The 21,888-nt window shown below is 43.1% G+C and overlaps 1 protein-coding gene across 2 annotated transcripts in view; it reads left to right on the forward strand.

Annotated features, from left to right (window-relative positions):
• The window catches only part of LOC140734702 (PDZ domain-containing RING finger protein 4-like), a 465,241-nt gene that overhangs the window by 25,093 nt on the left and 418,260 nt on the right, over positions 1 to 21,888 (forward strand). For both annotated transcript variants that reach the window (XM_073059028.1, XM_073059030.1), the window contains exon 3: positions 564 to 671. In XM_073059028.1, the coding sequence (XP_072915129.1) occupies positions 564 to 671 (108 nt within the window). The remainder of the gene's footprint in view (positions 1 to 563; positions 672 to 21,888) is intronic.

Raw genomic sequence — 21,888 nt, forward strand, 5'->3', positions numbered from 1 at the left:
TTGGAATAATGAAATATATAGTTGTATTCCACTTGAAAAAATTACATACAATCTAAGAAATGAATATGATATATTTTTGAAAATTTGGCTCCCACACCTACAAAAGATAGGATTAAATACATAGGTCCTTTGAAGATAAAATTATAAAGTAATTGGGGAAAGTAAAAATAAAAATTATTTTGAACTCCATAGAGCATGTGGGGATCCTCCGATATCCAGGCAATCTTTCTCTTCTTTCTTTCTTTTTATTCTTTCTTTAGATAAGGGTTAAGGGGGGGGAGGGTTAATATTATTTTTTCTCTCTTACTATTTTATCATTACATTTATTCTTTGTAATTTTCTAAAAATTTAATAAATTTTTAAAAAAGTATTTGGAACCTCAGCCAAAGCCTGTGTAGAATACTTTAATATTGCTCTTCGATTTTGTAAACACTAAAATTTCAGCCCTGTCCCTCTTTGTCCCATTTCTGACCCCAAGACTGAAGCTTGAGCATCATCACTTCCACCAGATGTGTCCTGTGCCCAGTGTTCCCTTGCTGACTCCCCTCTATCTTGCTTTACAGAACAGTGAGGACGATTCTTCAAGTGAAGTTATTTACGTTTCCAAAGTTATGGAGAACGGACCTGCAGACAGACCTGATGGACTGCAAGTTCACGACAGGATTATCGAGGTAGGAGAGAATGTGGAGTTGAGTTACAATCACCACGGTGCGTGGGCGCCATGGTAATAGGCGATTAGCAAGACACCGTTACAGCTCGGGGGTGGGGGGGGTCAGAGTTCAGTTCTGGTGTCCTCTTGTTAGCAAGTTTGTACAATCCTTCCCATGTTTATGTGGGTTTCTTCCCACAGTCCAAAGACATACTGGTTAGTGGGTTAATAGGTCATTGTAAATTGTCGTGTGATCGGTCTGGGGTCAAACTGATGAGCTGCTGGGCAGCGCGGTGGTAATCTACTGATGTGGTAAATATACTAATGTCTACTCTTCAACTTGCTTATCCAAGCACATTCCGTACTGCCTTTTAAGGAAGCTGCACTCCCTTTGAGCTTAATGTAAAAAAAACAGTTAAACTTATTCATATGAAGCATTGCCAATTTTCAGAAAAGTCCCGACGATACTCTGTTTGAAGGCTTCCCAAAACTGAACAGGTAGTGCTTTGGCTGCAGTGTCCAGACATCTTGAAATTGTCTGTGGGATTTGGTCCGTGGTGGGTGCACAAAATGTTTAAATATTGACAAAGGGAATAGCGGTACAGCTACAGATTCTGGTCTTCTAAACTTGATATCTGGTGGTGAAAAGAAATTTCACGTTGATCAAGGTGATATGCTGTTTATTTTCTCCACTGGAGTAATTTGAGATGATTGATTAGGGGGTACACTATTGCAAGATGGTCAAGTTTGCTGGTTTTTCCAATACACGCAGTAAGCAACTTGTTACACACAGGATGCTGGAGGAACTCAGCAGGCCATGCTGCATCTGTGCAAAAGAGTACAGTCGACATTTGGGCGGAGGACTTTTCCATAGATGTTGCCTGGCCTGCTGAGTCCCACCAGCATTTTGTGTATGTTGCTTGGATTTCCAGCATCTGCAGATTTTCTCTTGTTTGAAAGTAAACAATTTGTGTCAGTGCACATGGATATTTAAACACTTCTTAATTTGAACAAGCAATCATGGTAAAACCAAACCTCCTGTTGCAACAAGCAGTTCCGGCTGAAACTGAAGCTGGTATTTGGATTGTCTGGGGGACTTTTAGTGCCATATGTGCTTCCTGGGCAGCAGCTTGCTTCTGTACTGCAATTTGCCGGGGGACATAGCATTATCTAAATTAACTATTTTTCTTTTGTTTTTCAAAGGAAATGTTTAGTTTCTTAAGCCAAATGTGTGAAATACTTGTCTACTTTTCTCCCTCATGAATTTCTCAGGAAGGACGATGTATTGCAAAGGCCCCAGGCCATTGCAAGTAGTGCACGCTGCTTTTCTTTGTAAATATGTTGTCCAAAAGAAATGTCAAGGATTCTGTGGTTGATTTTTTTTTAGTTTGGCTAACAACGTTAAAAAAGATACATCCTGACATGGGTCAAGCATTTGACTTCGTGCAGTCAAAGTGGAGATTGACAAATGTTGGATGTGTTTCTAGAAAAGTATAGGTGCTCTGAAAGGTTGGTGGCACCTGCAGAGTTATCACTTAAATAAAATGGATTGCATTTTGGACACAGACTGGGTCTTTGGACAAACAGGATGATTTGGTTGAAAGTTGACCCTGTTAATGTTCTATTTTCTTCTAGCAAAGTTTAAGGATTTATGGCTGTACAAGAAAGTTGCATAGCATTGAAACAGGAACATTGGGTGACCAATGGAGTGGATTATGAGGTCCTGAGTGGATTGAGAAGACTTGTCAGAGATGGGATTGATAAATGGCAGGATGTTATGGTGCCTGTTGCTCAACAGACATTGCCTTATCAATCTGTTCCAAGTTGCCTTGCTGCTAATGTAAATGTTTGTACTTCTGAATTTGCAATGGCTCCCAATTCTTGTGATTAATGGATGTGATGGCAGCCATGAACATTCAGCATGACGGAATGAATGACCTCACAATAAATATGCAGTCCTGGTTTGTTCAGTTATTGACATGAACAGTTGCCCGTCTGTATTAGATATGGATATTTTCATTGTGATAAACTTGCTGTTAGCCAGTTCAAATTAAAAGGCAGAGAGTGGAAAATACTGTTTTGAAATAGTTTATTTTGTAAGTGAAAGGGAGAATATTTTTACATTGGTGCACTGGTGATTGCTGATGTGGAATATCATCTTTGGTGCTCTGTTGTCATGGCGTGTTTCCCAACTATTGTGGTAAAGTTTACTGTTCCATGCCATAACCACTGCATGATCATGTGTCTCTATTGTCGCCTCAGTTCATTTTATTACTGAAACCCTCATCCAAACTGTTTGCCGTTACTTCAAACTGAGAATCCCAGTGTGTACCTTTGCTGGCCTCTGTTGTGCTACTCTCTTTAGACTGAGGTCCTCTATACCTCTGCTACCCTACTTTTAGCTAGCCCAACTCTGCTGACTGACTTGTACTGATTCCCATTCCATCTCCTCTGGCCTTTTGTTTAAGACTCACATTAGAGGTTCAAAGTTCATTTATTATCAAAGTATACAACTCTGATATCCTTCTTCTCCGGGTAGCCATGAAACCAAGAAAGAAAAGAAAGATCATCAACCCCCAAAACCCCCTATCCCACACAAAAAAATGAGAAAGATTGGGCGAAAAATGCAAAATACAAAAAAACTATAAGACCGAGAAAAGTCTGTAGTCTATAGTCCAAGTCCACATCCAGATCCAAACTGCAGAAAATCTGGGCAGCATTCTCCGGGCACAGCAGCAGGCTCTCCCCTCTCCGGTAGCGTAGCAGAGGGATCCTCAGTGATCAGAAGTCACGCAGCCAGTGCTCACCCTCTGCATTTGCCTCAATGTTTCATTCTCCCTAGTCTCTTTAATGGGTGCACAATGGAAGTTTTAATCGGCGAAGTGGAATCAAATATCAGTTTGTGCCCATTTTGCAGCCTGCCTGCCAGGAATTTAGGCACACTGCCTCTATCTCCCGGAATCCTCTCCGAGTGCTGAAGCACTCAAACGATCTCCAAACTTTTGCATTCGCCTCGATGTTTCAAGCTCCCTCATCGCTTTAATCGGTGAACAATGAAGTCGAGCATTGGCTTGAACCCAGCAGCCACCGTGCTGTGAGATATCCACATGCTGCGTCTGCCTCCTCTCGGAGACTGCGGTGCACTGGAACACCCAAATGATCTCCAAACAGCAAATCACAGGCTCCAACACTCCGAGAATCACATCCAAGTCGAAAAACAAACATAAAAGACATAAAGGAAGTGAAATATATGGCTTCATGATCTTTCCAGAAGATGTCAACTGAAGGAGCCCTGTACGTAGGTGCATTCACCTATTTGACCATGCTTTTAATATTTTGTCCTAAAGTCCGCTTATATCATGTGCAACCAACTTTTTGCTTGACTGGGCATCTATTTAAAGGGACACTGTAGAATATAATTCCACTAATCCAGCATGTTGGGACTTTACTGCCAGACGAGCAGATTTTTCCTACTATTACATGTCACTCTTATTAACACCCAAACTCTATTCCTGTATTCCAGATTTTTTTATGTGTTTCACAGCAGTATGATAAATCATCCAGGAAACCCAGTGGATTTAAATGAACAAGAATCTACAAAAGCTTCAGATACTGGTTCTGATGGCGAGTCTATGCATTCCTGGTTCCTGGTATTCTGGAGCCTAACCTAGTTTCAGCTCCAAGCAGTAATCCCAGCTCTGGGCCACATACAATGCTTGCACATCAGACTGCTGGGTTGCATTCCAAATGAGTGAGTGAGCCTGATGCTGGACCATGAGAATTTCCGAACAATCAGATACCAGATTATTGGAACCTCAGTGTAACAGGATGTCTCTGTGTGCATTTATGACTGTTCTCAATATTAAGCACCACCGCACCTCAGAAGGAATCTAGATGGGCCTTGGAAAATAGATACAGCAAATGCTCCTTCAATGCAACACTCTGTGTTTCTCATTTCAAATGAGTTTGTGGTCTTGATGTTGAAGTTGAAAGGATGCCTGTTTCGATTAGAAATGTTGCTGAGACCTACCGATTGAAGTTTACGCTGAATCCCCTTTAGTGTAGGTTGCCAGCTGTTCGCAGTAACTCTTTTGAAGCTCCTTGCTGCTAAGCTGCAAAAATCTGTTTGCATCTTAAGGCACAAGAGAGAGCTAATTGGAAAAAGCCCTCAGAAATCATGATTCACAAAAATTCCAGCACTGGCTCACCCTACTGCAGTGTACCAAAGAACTGCCAAGCTGAGCGGAAGCAGTGCTTGGCTGTGTTTCCCGATGGACCTCAGTGGCCTGATGTGGAAGGGTCTTGCTTTCTCCGTTTTCTCAATGGGATTTCCAGGCTTGCAGCTGTTGGCCAGCTGTGACCTGTAATGACTGCACTGAAAGCTTAGGCTGTTTAAATCACCTTTTGGCTTTGCTAACTCTCTACTTAGCCATGCAGCTTAGCTCATCTGTGCAGTTAGCTCCTTGTTTGCAAAATCCTGCTGAAGTTACACCCTTGGTGCTGTTGGATTCCCTGGGACTGAGGAGTGCAAAGCCAACCCAAGTCCCTTAGATCTAGTTAAACATGTTCCAGAGAATGTAACCGTGAACCTGATATCATATTTACTTTGAAAGGAGCATTGGGTCCCTAATATCAACAAATCGCAGTTGATGGAAATCTGAAATAAAAACAGAAAATGTTGGAAGCACTCAGTAGGCCAGGCTGCATCTGAGGAACGAGAGCCCTGCCTGCTTAACCGAGTGTTTATAGCATTTTTGGTTTTTATTTCTGGTTTCCAGCATCTACGGTGTTCTTTTTTTCTTCTGCAATTTGCTTTATTCAAGGCTTAATTTTACTGAGGTGCTCAGTAATGGGCTTTAGACATTCAAATAAACCAGATGTTCCTCTTTCCTTAATGCCCTGGTGCGTTTATCAGCTGATGATGAGCTCAAACTCTGCCCCTTGCCAAGACTGTTTAAAAATGGCAGCTCCAATTGGCCTTGGTGCAGCAGATAAAATTTGATAAACTGGCCAGGCCCAGTGCTAACACAGTACCCAATTACCCAATTTCCCTCGGGATCAATAAAGTAGGTCTGTCTGTCTGTTAGTTCTACCTGTGTGTATAAGCAAGGCTTCCTCAAAGCTTGCCCACAGTGTTTCTGTAGTGGAATAATGTTCCTGAGTGGTTTGGAGTGGGAAGCTAGGGGTGTATCTTAAGGTATTCATTGATCTTCTGGTATTCATTCCTTTGATAATGTGGTCGATCATATTTTATGAACAAAGCTGAAACGTAAATGTGGATATGGCTCTTGGAGCCAAATGACTGCAAGCATTAATGCATTCAACAGATTGGCAACGGTTAGTTAAATAGTTTTGGGTATTCTTCTAAAAATGATTACATATTTGTAGAGCAATCGCAGAGCAGCTAGGCATTGTGAATAAACTTACTCTTCTGTATTCCTGGATGGTTGTAACAATTTTATCTCTGTCCATCTGTCAGTGTTTCTCTTTGCACTCTTCCTCTGTTTTGTTCAATGTGTCATGCTTCCTCTGATGTGCAAACATCACACTTTTTAATTAGCTGAAATTTACTGTTCATGCCTTAGTGACAAAGTTGGTCATCCAGTATTGGCAACATTAGAAGAGTGTTGGGAGCACTGTATTTGTATGGCCATCAGTTTTGGGAGGATGGGAAATTAATGTGGACAATATTTTGGGTTGTTTAATGTGGCTTACGGTCCCAGTGTACCCCTTTCTGTCACTCCTCCATTGTTTTTTTCCCCTTTGCCTGTGATTGATCTGAGCCCTCAGGAAAAGATCAATTAAGAAAAGTTTATCAGACAAAGTATCAGTATTCACGTCTGAGATGGTTACTATCATTTTAACCTTGTGATGGGTTGAAGAAGTACACCTTGTTTTTGTACTTCTGTGTTCTGATTTGTTCTACTTTGACATAATTTAAAACAGGTATTCAAATTGCAGGCCGTTCTTCTTGAGATTGGGCAACATCTGATGAGGCTGCAGGGTCTAGACTTGTGTATACGTCTCTAATGAGTCCCTGCCCATGTTGGGGTTGAAGGAAATGAGGTGGCAGACATTCTAGCCAAGCAATCACTTAAAATTAAGGATTTAAATGTAGTGATGCCTTTGCATAAGGGGGGAGTTGAAAGCTATAATTAAAAAGTCTATTCGATCACTGTCATAGCAAAGTTTGGGGAAAGAAAGGATGGCACTTATAGATAATTCAGAGTATAGTGGAGACTCAGCTCGGAGATGAGTAAATTATACTTGCATGTTTACATACTGGACATACTAGGTTAAATAATTCCTGGTTCAAAATTAATATGCATGATATTGCCATTCATAGGAGGTGCATTTGTCAAGGAGTGGTGCAGCATAGATTCTTTGAATGCAGTTCCTATGAGGTGCAAAGGAAACATCTAATTGCTAACCTGGGATCTTTGGGACAGACACAGTTTAAAATGGGAAATTTGTTAGGGTATCACTGCCATCATAGAGTATATAAGTCCAAATTTGATTTTCTGAAAAGCTTAAGACTTCTTGATGTTATTTGAGTATTTTTTTTGTGGGGTGAGGGTGAAATTTATTTCCTGTCTCTTTGTTCCACACTGCACTTCAGTAGGTGGTGGGAATGCACAGTATGTGGGTCTGCCAATGGACATTAAACTTTACAAGAGGAAGAAAGCAAAGTAATCAGTGGGATAAGGAAACAAAACAGCAACAAGAAGAACAATTAGTCTCAGAAGGTGTTATGTTACTTCTGTTTAAACGTACCATGGGTTAGCAGTAAAGAATCATATTCTGGAAGAATTGGAGAACTTTTATTTACAGTAATAAACAAACACGTCTTAACCCAGCCACGTGCTGGAACATTTCAGCAATCCTGCGCATGCTCAGTGCTCTGTCCAATCAATTACTGGCACATCATTTCACGTGATATCACCACAGAAGGTTTCCAATGAAAGACTGCAAAAGCCATGGAAGGATTGTTCCTTCACTGGGCAGTCTGAAGAATTGATCAGTAGTTCAATGGAAAATGAGAATGAGTAGTTTTATGGGGCCTCACCGAAGCGCTGGTTGTGAACAGTGCCATGGATTGGCAGAATGGGAGGTCTGCTGCAATGAGAGGGGCCCGTGCACACATGGGTAAGTATTTTAATGCTTGCTCTGTTATGTCCTGATAAACATAGTGTTTTTTTTGTTGTTCTACACAGATAATTGGTGTTTATGTCATTCTGTCTTATTGAGTCGAATTGAGAACCTGTTAGTTTAACAATAGTTTAAGATGCAGTTAGAATATGTTATTTTATCTGTTGTTTGGTATGAAGCATGTGAATCATTGAGACACATACGTTTTTAAAGCCCTCAATGTCTCAATACATCACAGAATCAATTTTGTTTTATAATTCTTCTCAAGCTCTCAGATCTTCTTCCGCCAGTCTCTTAAATTTAAACAATCTCCCTCAAAACATAACTGGCAGGTCAGCTTTTTTCAACTACCCTCTTAAACTGTGGAATCCAACACCTAAAACTATACGGGATGCAGACTCTTTGAAACACCAGCTCAAAACCTGTTTATTTAACCTTGCTTTTGACTATCATCTTTTTGCCTTTTATTTTCATGTTTGCACTTTATCCCATTGTAAAACACTTTGAACTACCTCATCTATATGAAAAGTGCTCAATAAATAAGTTACTCTTATTATCTAAGTATTTGAATTTCTTTAATATTTTGGAACTGATGGGTTCAGCTGCTCCTAAAAGTAAGGGTTAAAGTAGATAGTTCTGCCTGACTGTTGTCTTTCCTATTAGCCTGTGGCTGTAGACTTGGAGAATTCCCCATGGTTCAGCCGCGTCTGTTGATAGCTCATCTCTGAGCTGGGCAAGGACACAAATACTGAAATACTTACTGCTTCTTTCAGAACTCTGACCAATTGAAGTCAGTTTCTTTCAGATGAAGCCTGGCATTATTATCTGCTGCTTGGTATTTAGTTTGAATGACAGCTGAAATCTAACAAATAGCTGTGGACGGAAATGTGGTCTGTCTTTGATCATCTAATGTTTTTGGAAAACAATCAAATTAGTTGAATCTTGTAAGGAAGATAAAGGCGTTGGGTTAAATTGTTCACAGGAAAATGTAAAGTTTGAAGCTAATATTTGCTTGTTAGTTTTTTTTTATTGAATAGTAAGATATTCCCTTTCACTTTACCTGTTCCTGCCCTCCACATTTCTGTTTAGCTCTTCAGTCCCATTTTTATACATGCGCATTCAACCCTAATTAAGCTGCTTCTTTAGAAACCCATCCATGTTCTTGCCAACGTGCATCAATAATTTATGATTCCAAAACCACAGGTGCTTACTATCTAAAATGCCTAAAATCCTAGATTTCGTCATTCGCCTCTGGCCGATTTTGCTGGTGGATGCAATTACTATCATTGCTATCAAAAGGTTACGTTTAGATATTGTCTTTATAAGTAGGTTAAAAACCAAACTGAAGACTAAATTGTGAATAGTGGATTTTGAACAGAATTTCAAGTAGCGAGAGAGAGAGAGGTTGATAGAGTTTGAGATTGATTTGGATAATGAGCTCAGGGCTTGGGTCGAGACTGTAGGATGAAGTGGGGGGGATGCACTAATTCTCAACCTTTTCAAGTAAGCTGTTGTCTTGCTTGCAGGGACAAGCAGCTCTGGAGATTTGCACTCATTTCAGTGTCTCTTGTCTTCCTGAAGACAACAGCACCTGATGTAACTAGTGTAATACAATTTGCCTACACAGGTAGCCCATTTCCTACTGTCTCCATGTTCCTAATGTGAATAATATCATCTATGCATTTATGAATGGTATGCATTTATGAATGGTTTGCATTTCCCAGGAAGCAGGTGATTAAAGAACTCTGCAATGTCCACTACTGATGTGGTTCTTGTCCCATCTCAAACTGTAGATTGTGCTGACAGAAGCTCTGCTTTGACTTCAATGGAATTGGGGGGCTTGGGCAGATGCAGTAACAGCTTGTCCTTTTTATACAAAGCAAGGTATTGTGTTCTATTGCGATGATACTCTTCAGGCTGTGTAAAATTGAGGTGTTGAAATGGGCAAAATTTTCCATGCTGGAAACCAAGTTTTGAAATTAGATTAGATTAGAGCAGTGGAAACAGCAAAAAAAAAAGCACTTATTAAATTATTCTGCCTGGTTTTCACATGATATCGATTTTACAGATTCAAATTTGGTCAAATGGAAATGTGGTGTTTATCTTAAGGAAGTTATCTCAACATAATTGATGACTCTTGATACTCTTTTGAGTTTCCATGCACTTGATCAGTCCCTACAAAAATTCTTGGCTATTTCTGGAGTCATTCCTTAAAAACCCACGCAGCTTCACTCTGCTGTTACAAATGACCGTGTAACAAGGTCCTAAAATTGTGTTGAGCCAATGTCAGTATGTGAAAGCCTAATAGTTTTGCCTGCTGTTTTAATGGAGATCTTAACCCTCTTGAATTCATGCTTCCATTAATGTTGTGGACAAAAGTGCATGCAGATACCTTTAGTGTTCACATAGTATAATCTCAAATCCATGGGGAGTGCCATTACTTGACATCACTGCCACCATTTATTGTACAGTGCGCTTGTTATTAACAGCAGGTAGGTGTTGGGCAATAGTACATGCTGTTTTCTTAAGTGAAGTGGCAAAATGAATGATGAAGCATCAACTATTAATAGAGGCACTATTTTATATGAAAAGTTAAATGTGACCAGACCTAATTTCCATGCTGTTGTCTCTGCAGTGAGTATAGAATGTAAAGCCCTTTCTCGGTTGTAGCACTGTGTGTCTTGTCTGCTGTGTGTCACACTCGCTTGAGGCTCTTTAGCTTTTGTTCTTCTTCCAAATAACATGCAAGTAATTACTGCATCGCACATGCCCGAGTTGAAGAATACAGAGTCTGGAAACTATGCGAGGAGCAGCAAGCTTGGCCAAAAGAGTAAAAGCTCTGCCTTCCTTTACAGGCTGTCTGCGTTTGCTAATTTCTCGGAGATCTGAGCAGATAAAAGTGCAGTTAATGTAATCAAACCCCTTTGAGGGTAAAACTTTTTTTTTCCATATGCGAGTAGAAGTTGAAACTTGGATCATGGGCGCAGCAGTGAATCCACTTACATTGCTTTATTACTGCATAGGCCTGAATTCCTTTTGTGATTCCTTAGCCTTCTAACCCCCTTCCCCAGCCTCAGTCAAATCTTGCTATGTTTACACTTAAGATTGCACAAGCTCTTGAATGATTGCTCTTAACATCACATCTAACCAAAGGAAGAGCATTTTCTGTTGCTGTTGTCAGTGGGGCAAGCAGTTAGCACCTCTGTCAGGTTCTCATGCCCCTTCTCTCTGCCCAGTGGTTCACCCAGTGGTTCTAAATGAGTTTGCATTTCTGCTAAAATAGGACCTCTGGGAACATCACGTGCTTTTGCCAGCAGTTATTTTTCAGGCAAGTGTGTTTAAGCTTGCGGGTGATGGGATTCATTTGCTGTGGTCAAATGTCTGCCAGAAATAATGCTGAAAATCACGTCAGTTGTGCAGTGGCAAACATATTGTGAAATCAGAATTAACCACAAAATTTTGATTTAAAGAAAAGTTCCTCCACGAGTTCATCTTTAATGGCGAGGCCATCACTTACTGCCCTTATTTGGTTTGTTCAGCTGGTTCAGAGGAGATTACCGTTGAGAGCTGAGATTACTGTGGGCTGGAGCTATATACAGACTAGATAAATTGAGGTCAGCAAATTTCTTTTTCGAGAAGTCAGAAGGGTTGGGGTCTTACAACAGTCTGACGTCATCATCACATCCTCCAATAGCTGCTTCACTTTGTGTAAAGAACTGTGTTTAAGTCATCAAGTTCTCATGATGGGGTTTGAACCCGTGATCTCTGGATGACTAGAAGGCAGCACCTATCATTCTCACCATCTGGGATATGCAGTACATTCTCGTTACTACCAATGGGGAGCATAAAGACTTACGACAGCTTCTTCCCCTCAGTCGGATTTCCGATTGGTCCATGAGCACTATCTCACTCTTCCACACTCACACTAATTTATTTTCCGCTGCCTCAAACCAACGTATTTCATGACATGTGTAGGTGATAATAAACCTAATTCTGGTTACTGCAGTCAGTGATCTATTAAAATGAGTGGCAGTTGGTCCATACTGCTTCTCTCTAGGCTTGTGGAAGCATCAAACCCCAGTAAACTTCAGTGAGGAATTCTGTTTAGATCAGCATTGGCTTGATGTTCAAACAGAACGGGGAAAGAAGAATTGCCGTGTCAGGCTGGCAGTTCTGCTCTGTGTGGCTGACTATAAAGGCAGTCTTGATTGGAAGTTCGGGTTGAGAGAAACTTGTGATTTGTTGGCGATGAATTTTTTTGATTAAAATCATTAGCTTGGGTGGAGGGCAGGGGTGGTGTAGAGAACCTTGAGTAACCCTCATGTCACACTTTAAAGTTCCATACATTTCTCATAAAGCACACAAAATCATTTAGGTTCCTAGTACCAGATGTTCTTACGTGGTCCCTGAAGCAGCTGATAGCTGCTTTGTACTGGGACTTAAGTGATGGGAAAGTAACATGCTGACTAAATTTCAAATCCAAGCATAAAACAGCGCTGGAATCATTGTAAGTGGGGCAGATTATTAGACAGTGCCCTGACTTCAGCTCTGATCTGAGTTCTGCTAGTGTGGTTTAGCTGAAACTGGTCTCCAGTTGAGTAGTACTGCATTGGTCATCATCCCTTAAATGTCAAACCACAGTGTGCTCGCACTATCAGTAAAACTTGCTGTTCCATCTTTAATGGACTCCTCCGGTTACAGCTTGACCAAGACATGACCATCTTTTTGTTAATTTGAACATTTAAATTTAAGAACTTTGTTTGACTTTAGCTGGATTTTCTCACTACATGTTCTGCATTAGAAGCCAGGAAACTCTCTGATGTTTTGATTAATTGACATGGCCCTATCTATGAGTATTGGGGATTAGCAGGCCTTTGCTCCTTCTCAGTGAGCAATGATTAAATTCTGCTTCTCAATAGGATGCCCTATGGCCTTTTATAAAAAGTATTGAATGGGTGCCGAGAAGATGCGTGTTGCTTCTGGTTAATGGGGTGGACTGGGCATGGTTGGAAAAGCTGACTTCTCCTGGTCCAAAAGGTCAAGTGATGTCTTAGAAAACATAGACAGAGACTCCGGAAAGCTCAGCTGTGCTTTTCTTGCAAGGGGTATATGGCAAGCCATCTTTTTAAAGACAGTCTTGAACTCTTGCCAATTACTTAAAAGGGGAAAGAGATAGCAAAAGTATTAAATCGCTATAAAATCTGTTCAGTTAGACAGATTCTGTTGTTTAAACTGGTATTAAATTCTGAGATGAAATCAAGTGTCTGTCTATCCATGGTCGAGACCAGTGGTTCTCAACACTTTTCTGCTTGTGGCCCACTTGGTGCTTTCACTTACCTATGTAGTCCCCACCCTCCACAGTCATCTGTACTAATTATTTTAATATACAGTCAATATTTATGATTTAGCACAAATATGTTAAATATAATATTACAGGTGTATATGAAAAATAAAACTATTTCAAAGCTCTGAATAGAATACTTTAGTTATTATATATATATATAAAATATTCTTCCAACCAGCAATGAAAAGCACTTAACATTGTAACATTAGTTATTTAGTGAGATCTTTGCAACTGATGCAAACTAGTAAATTCTTGAATACCTGGTTGCAACTTGGTTACAGATAATTGAAAATCACCTTCTTCACAACGTCAAGATGGTTATGGGCGGGTGAAGAGCTTGACTAAAACCACATTTAATTAGATGAGAGGTGGGAACTCCAATTAAAAACAACTTTGCTTTCTCCCAGAGCTGTGGAAGCTTTATTTTGAGTATCACTAGTTAGCCAGGAACTTTGGTTGCTGTGTTTGGATTTTGCCTGAGCTGTTCTGTCACCCTGCGGCTCAGTAAGACATTCTTGCAAAGTGACGTCAATGTCGTTCACATGCACCCCAAAAGGATCCACCACCCAGTCTGGAATATGCATCTCCAGCAGGTCTGTGAACCAAAATTCCGTATCAGTGTGCAGTTGTTTCAAATGATCAAGATACACAATCAGATCATCATCTTGCACTTCAATTGTAAGAACGGCCAGTGAAGGAAATTGCGTAAACTTGTGACATCCAATATCGTTGCTGGAGAGTCTGAGTTTTCCAAGGAAAGCGGTAATAGCCTCTTTGCATGATATGAGATTGCAGTTTTTTCCTTGTATCTTAGTTTAATAAATTCAGTTTTTCAAATACACTTGACAGCTAAAATATGTCAGACTTAGCAGCAACAATTTGTTCTCTGAGCTGCTTATGACTTAGGAACGTGATTATACTATCCCAAAGTGAAACAATGTGACATGGACAATTACCCTTTGATAACCATGGGACCTCTATGTGCACTAGTTGCCATTCAAGATCTTCGTTTTCCTCGCAAAGTTGTCAAAAAGCACGATCTTGAATGCATTTGATTTGATGAAGCTGACAGTCATTATTGCTGCTGTAAGGGTGTCGAGCAAGCATCCTTCCAATTTTTTTGCAACCAAATGCTGACATGGTGGATGACACACTGTCTGCAAATAATGTCAGGCACAGCAATTTTTTAAAATGAGCAATGACTCCTCTGTATCTTCCTACCATCGAAGCCGCACCATCAGTTGCACAAGCCATTATATTTTGCAGCGGAATACTGTTTTTTTTTTGTGATCTTTGCATGCTCAAACAGGAGCAGAGATAATATTGGCGTGTCGCACACCCCCTTCTCTTCCCCCACCCATTCACACAAGCAAAGTTCTCTTGCTGTCTCATTTGCATCATCTAGCATATGTTCACATTCACTTCATTCAGGGTTCCAATTAAATTACACATCACATTTTTATTTGTATATTTTAGTAATATTTCATTAAAATGGTAAACTTATCATGGCCCATTCAGAAACTCCTGTGGCCCCCATTTCTTGTTTTTTTTTTACTTGTGGCCCCTACGGAATCCAGCATGGCCCACATTGAAAACCAGTGGTCTTGTCTTGAGGAAAATCAAAGTAGCTGTTTGGCTTTGTTAAACAATAGGACATCACTTTTATGGCTTTTTCTCAGGTAGAATCACTACAGGCTTTGATATTGCACACGGATCTCAGTTTTCCTACAGGAAAAAAAAGATGGAATACTGTGTGCATCCATGGAGTTTATCCATGGAGAATACAAACATGTGCAACTGATGCTGTAACAAACAAGCCTGGGTTGCCCGATGTACCAGTCCACATTCTTACCTTAAATATCTTTGATTCATTTGCTTAATCTCCTGTAATTTAGCTGAATCATTTTTGAATTCTGCCACTTTTCTCAAAATTCCTGCTACCTTGCAACGCAGTGCCCTTGATAAGTGGAAAGATGAGAGACTTCTGGTACCGGGAGCATGAGATGAACTGGAGGACTTCAGTGGGTTGAACAGCATCTGTGGAGGGAAAGGAATGGTGGACAGTTTTAATCAAGACGCTAAAACTTGACTCAAAATGTCAATAGAGTGGACTTCAGTTAATTGAAGCATCAGTGAGCAAAACAATTCTAAACGGTCTTAATGCTTATTTCTCACCAACGATGAGTGACAAACATCACTGCTTTTTGAATACAAATATGTGCAACTGATGCTTTTTCCAAACTTTTCTCTGTAAGCCTGGTGTTACATCTAACGGCCACACAAGTTCACATGACTGACGCCAGTTCATAACTGTTTGGCAACAGTCTCCTGTTCCATTTGAGCGGCAAAGTGTTCCTATTAAACAAAAGGAATCCCTGCTATTTTCTCGATTAGTTTTTGCGCTTTGAGAGTTGTCCCAAATAAGCAGCTGTCCATATTAACCGGTGGACCAATTAACTGAAACCCACATTAATATCTTCTGCCCTCTCCTCACCCCCTCTGGAAGATGGTTTATAATCTTTGAGTTTATAACTTTGCCATTGCTAAGTGTAGGCTCTCTCTGCTCTCACAAAACCAAGGTTCAGAGGGGACATTGGAGTCACCGTATGGCGAGACTCTATCCTCGCTGAGTCTTCGAGCCTGGACGTGGATTGTTCAACTAATTGCTTGATATTTACTATGGAGGTCCTTTTGTTTCTGGCCATGTCCATATTACTGACAATCAGCTGGAAGTTGGGGAGTGAGTTAAACATTTCAATCTGTTGACTCTTTATTAAATTAACTGATAGCTTCCAATTTGATGAGAACAGCTGGAAAAATAGTGTTTGGCTCACCCACTTGTCAGTTTTGAATATGGTTTCTTGACCTGTTATTCCTGCAGCTGCAGATTTGAGATTTGTTCCAAGCTATCTTGAATTAAGGGGATCCGTGTAAATAAGATAAATGAAATGTTATCACGAGGAAATCTGCAGATGCTGGAAATTCAAACAACAACACACACAAAATGCTGGTGGAACACAGCAGGCCAGGCAGCATCTATAAAGAGAAGCACTGTCGATGTTTCAGGCCGAGACCCTTCGACAGGACTAACTGAAAGGAGAGATACTAAGAGATTTGAAAGTAGTGGGGGGAGGGGGAAATGCAAAATTATAGGACAAGACTGGAGGGGGTGGGATAAAGCTAAGAGCTGGAAAGGTGATTGGCGAAAGTGATACAGAGCTGGAGAAGGGAAAGGATCATGGGACGGGAGGTCTCCGGAGAAAGAAAACGGAGGGGGGGTGGAGCACCAGAGGGAGATGGAGAACAGGCAGAGAGAGAGAAAAAAACAACTAAATATGTCAGGGATGGGGTAAGAAGGGAAGGAGGGACATTAACAGAAATTAGAGAAGTCAGTGTTCATGCCATCAGGTTGGAGGCTACCCAGCCGGTATATAAGGTGTTCCTCCAACCTGAGTTTGGATTCATTTTGACAATAGAGGAGGCCATGGATAGACATATCAGAATGGGAATTGGACGTGGAATTAAAATGTGTGGCCACTGGGAGATCCTGCTTTCTCTGGCGGACCGAGCATAGGTGTTCAGCAAAATGGTCTCCCAGTCTGCGTCAGGTCTCACCAATATATAAAAGGCCACACTGGGAGCACCGGACGCAGTATACCACACCAGCCGATTAACAGGTGAAGTGTCGCCTCACCTGGAAGGACTGTCTGGGGCCCTGAATGGTGGTGAGGGAGGAAGTGTAAGGGCAGGTGTAGCACTTGTTCCGTTTATAAGGATAAGTGCCATTAGGGAGATCGGTGGGAAGGGATGGGAAGGGGACGAGTGAACAAGTGAGTCGCGTAGGGAGCGATCCCTGCGGAAAGCAGAAAGGGGGGGAGGGAAAGATGTGCTGGGTAGTGGGATCCTGTTGGAGGTGGTGGAAGTTACGGAGAATTATACGTTGGACTGGAGGCTGGTGGGGTGGTAGGTGAGGACAAGGGGAACCCTATCCTGAGTGGGGTGGCGGGGTGGGGTGGATGGGGTGAGGGCAGATGTGCGGGAAATGTGAGAGATGTGTTTGAGAGCAGAGTTGATGGTGGAATAAAGGAAGCCCCTTTGTTTAAAAAAGGAAGACATCTCCTTCGTCCTGGAATGAAAAGCCTCATGCTGAGAGCAGATGCGGCAGAGACGGAGGAATTGTGAGAAGGGGATGGCATTTTTGCAAGAGACAGGGTGGGAAGAGGAATATAATGCCCCTCCTCCCCTTCTTACCCCATTCCTGACATATTTAGTTGTTTTTTATCTCTCTCTCTGCCCATCACTCTGCCTGTTCTCCATCTCCCTCTGGTGCTCCCCCCCCCCCCCCCCCCTTCTTTCTCCTGAGGCCTCCTGTCCCATGATCCTTTCCCTTCTCCAGCTCTGTAACTCTTTTGCCAATCACCTTTCCAGCTCTTAGCTTCATCCCACCCCCTCCGGTCTTCTCCTATCATTTTGCATTCCTCCCCCCCCCCCCCCCCCCCCACTACTTTCAAATCTCTTAGTATCTCTCCTTTCAGTTAGTCCTGACGAAGGGTCTCGGCCCGAAACGTCGACAGTGCTTCTCCTTATAGATGCTGCCTGGCCTGCTGCGTTCCACCAGCATTTTGTGTGTGTTGTTTAAATGAAATGTTGCCATTTTGCAGGGAACAATGCCTCCGCCTCCATGTTCCTTTGTGAAACTGCCTTGGAGATATCCTAATTTTAAATTAGACCATTCCGCACAATTGACTCTCGTCTCCTCCCCCAGCCAGATTGACATTTGTCAGTGGCTTCAACAAGCAAGTGAGTAAAATGCACTGACCTGTAGGAGAGAAGGGATCGATCAAAACTTTTGACAGCTCCTGCAGGGGAGTGGGTCTGGATACAACCCTGTTGTCGGCACCCAAGCCCAACCTCCCTACTCTATTGCAGCCTTGATCTGATTTCCTGTCATGGGGAGTTCATATTAATAGCAGGGAGAAATCTGGAGGGGCTCAGTAGATGGATATTCTGCCAATGCTGATACATGTGTTATAATTAAAGACAGGTGGTGGAGCCAAGCCCACAGGAGTCAGTTAAGATTGTTTAAAGTTTAATGAGAGCCAAAAGAAAGGGAAACATTTGTACGCCTGCTCTCTCTTGACAACAAAGATTTAAAGATTAGCTTTATTCGTCGCATATACACCTAAACAGTGAATTGTGTCATTTGCCTCAATATGACCAACACTGTCAAGGATGTGATGGGGGCACCCAGCAAGTGTCACCATACTTCTAGCACCAGGGTAGCATGTCCACAGCCTACTAACCCGTGTGTCTGTGAATGTGGGATGAAACCAGAGCACACAGGGGAAACCCGTGGGGGGAATGCACAGATAGTGGCGGGAATTGAACCCCCTCCCCCATCACTGGTGCTGTAAAGCGTAACGCTAAGCACTGCGCTTCAGTGCCACCATTGGCCGCTGACCGCCGTTCACCTCAGCATGCTGCGCAGTCGTTGAAGATTGCAGGAGCCAGGAGTGTTTACCAGCAGAGAGCCGCTCTGTTTGTTCCGGGTGGCGAGTCCCTCAGCTGTCTTGGTGGGCTGGGACGTGGTGGGAACAACGCACCGTGCGCCTGACCCTGCCTTTTATGCCACTGGGGTTAGTTGGCTGAGGAGGAAGCACCACTGTGCCGAGAGGTTTGTTTCAACATAAGCCAGACTGTATGTTGTCCCTGCAGAAGAGGAGATTTCTGGTCCATATTTTCATTGGCATCATGGGGAGCGCAGGCATCAGTGTGAGTTCCACCACCTGCCCATCCTCCTGTGATGGCCACGTGGACCTTTATTTCTGGAACTGGTCTTTAAAATGGGAGTGTATAACTTCTGTGTCTCCATCCTCACAACCTTGATCCCAAAATGCTTCACATTCGGTGCCCTCTTAGGCAAAACCGTTGGTCAAGGAAGCCATGTCCAGTTAGTGTTTGGCAAACACCCACACGTCACATGAGATAAATGGTTGGCTCTGCTGCTCTTCAGAGAACGTAGAAGTAATTAAGCTGCCTTGAAGCCATTGTCATCTCTTTCAGTAACCTCACTGAGTTTGAGGGAATGGATAGAAATGACTCTGGGACTAAGTTGATTTTGGTGTGTGGTTGTGACAGATGCAACACGAATTCTCTGATGACCTAGCAATAGTTGGTGTATAACGGGGAGGATGGGGAATACAGGGCCCTGATGGAGGACTTTGTCGAATGGTGCAAGCTGAACCATCTGTAGCTCAACATCAGTAAGACAAAGGAGGGTGTGATGGACTTTAGGAAGACTAAGCCTGCACTGCTCCCTGTTACTACTGAGGACGTGGATGTGGTGAGGCCTACAAGTACCTGGGGGTGCAGCTGGACGACAGACTTGAGTGGAGCAGCAACACAGAGGCTGTGTACAAGAAGTCGCCTCTACCTCCTGAGGAGACTGAGGTCCTTTGGAGTACGCAGGCCTCTCCTTCACATGTTCTACCAGTCTGTTATCGCCAGTACAGTCTTCTATTTGGTGGTGTGCTGGGGCAATGGCATCAACATGGGTGATGCCTAAAGGCTCAGTAAACTGATTCAAAAGGCTGGCTATGTTAAAGGAGTCAGACTGGACACACTGGAGACTGTAGTAGAACAAAGAACCCTATGGAAAATCCTGGCAATTCTGGACAATGTTTCTCACCCTCTGCAGGCCACCTTGGCAGAACAGAGGAGCACTTTTAGTGATAGACTAAGACAACTGTGCTGCTCCAAAGAGCACTATACGAGGTTATTCTTACCCTCTGCCATCAGGCTCCGTGATGAGTCACTATATGCACTAACCAGAAGCCATGGATGACCGCGGAGGTGCGTGCGCTGCTGAGGTCCCGTGACTCTGCCTTCAGAGCAGGCGACAAGGCAGCTCCAACAACAGCAAGGGCCAAACTGTCCCAAGCCATCAGAGGGGCAAAGCGTGCACATGCCCAGCTAATCCACAGCCACTTCCAGGACAGCGGCGACACGCGGTGCATGTGGAAGGGCATCCAGGACATCACCAATTACAAGACAATGTCACCTGACTGTGCAGGTGATGCCTCCCTCCCAGATGCGCTGAATAACTTCTGCACCTGGTTTGAGACGGAAAATGACATGGCGGCGAGGAAGTCCACCCCTCCTACAAATGACCAGGTGCTGTGTCTCACCGTGGCTGATGTGAGAAGAACCCTGTGCAGGGTCAACCCACAGAAGGCTGCTGGACCAGACAACATCCCTGGTAGAGTGCTCAGAGGATGTGCAGACCAGCTAGCAGATGTTCTCACTGACATCTTCAACATCTCCCTGAGCAGCACCACCATTCCAACGCGCTTCAAGGCCGCCACCATCGTCCCCGTGCCGAAGAAGTCTTCAGTGTCCTGCCTAAATGACTACCGTCCCGTTGCACTTACATCCATCATCATGAAGTGTTTCGAGAGGCTCATCATGAGGCATATCAAGACCCTGCTGCCCCCCTCACTGGACCCCCTGCAGTTTGTGTACCATCCCAACCACTCAACAGATGATGCTATTACCACCACCCTCCACCTGGCCCTAACTCACCTGGACAAAAAAGGCACATATGTTCGGATGCTGTTCATAGCCTTCAGTTCAGCATTCAACACAATCATCCCTCAGAAACTGATTGGAAAGCTGAGCCTACTGGGCCTGAACACCTCCCTCTGCAACTGGATCCTAGACTTCCTGACTGGGAGACCTCAGTCAGTCTGGATCGGGAGCAGCATCTCCAACACCATCACACTGAGCACGGGGGCCCCCCAGGGCTGTGTGCTCAGTCCACTGCTGATCACTCTGCTGACCTACGACTGTGCTGCAACACACAGGTCGAACCACATCAGCAAGTTCGCTGATGACATGACGGTGGTGGGTCTCATCAGCAAGAACGACAAGTCAGCATACAGAGAGGAGGTGCAGCGGCTAATGGACTGGTGCAGAGCCAACAACCTGTCTCTTAATGTGAACAAAACAAAAGAGATGGTTGTTGATGTCAGGAGGGCACGGAGCGACCACTCCCCGCTGAAGATCGACGGCTCCTCGGTAGAGTTTGTTAAGAGCACCAAATTTCTTGGTGTTCACCTGGCGGAGAATCTCACCTGGTCCCTCAACACCAGCTCCATAGCAAAGAAAGCCCAGCAGCATCTCTACTTTCTGCAAAGGCTGAGCAAAGTCCATCTCCCAACCCCATCCTCATCACATTCTACAGGGGTAGTATTGAGAGCATCCTGAGCAGCTGCATCACTGCCTGGTTTGGAAATTGCACCATCTTGGATCGCAAGACCCTGCAGCAGATAGTGAGGTCAGCTGAGAAGATCATCGGGGTCTCTCTTCCCACCATCACAGACATTTACACTACACGCTGCATCTGCAAAGGAAACAGCATTATGAAGGACCCCATGCACCCCTGATACAATCTCTTCTCCCTCCTGCCGTCTGGGTAAAGGCTCTGAAGCATTCGGGCTCTCACGACCAGACTATGTAACAGTTTCTTCCCCCAAGCTATCAGACTCCTCAATACCCGAAGCCTGGACTGACACCTTGCCCTACTGTCCTGTTTATTATTTATTGTAATGCCTGCACTGTTTTTGTGCACTTTACGCAGCCCTGTGTAGGTCTGTATTCTAGTGTAGCTTTCTCTGTGTTGTTTTTTTACGTGGTTCAGTCTAGTTTTTGTACTGTGTCATGTAACACCATGGTCCTGAAAAACGTT

This window comes from Hemitrygon akajei, chromosome 10 (assembly GCF_048418815.1).
Source record: "Hemitrygon akajei chromosome 10, sHemAka1.3, whole genome shotgun sequence".
In the NCBI taxonomy this organism is placed as follows: Eukaryota; Metazoa; Chordata; class Chondrichthyes; order Myliobatiformes; family Dasyatidae; genus Hemitrygon; species Hemitrygon akajei.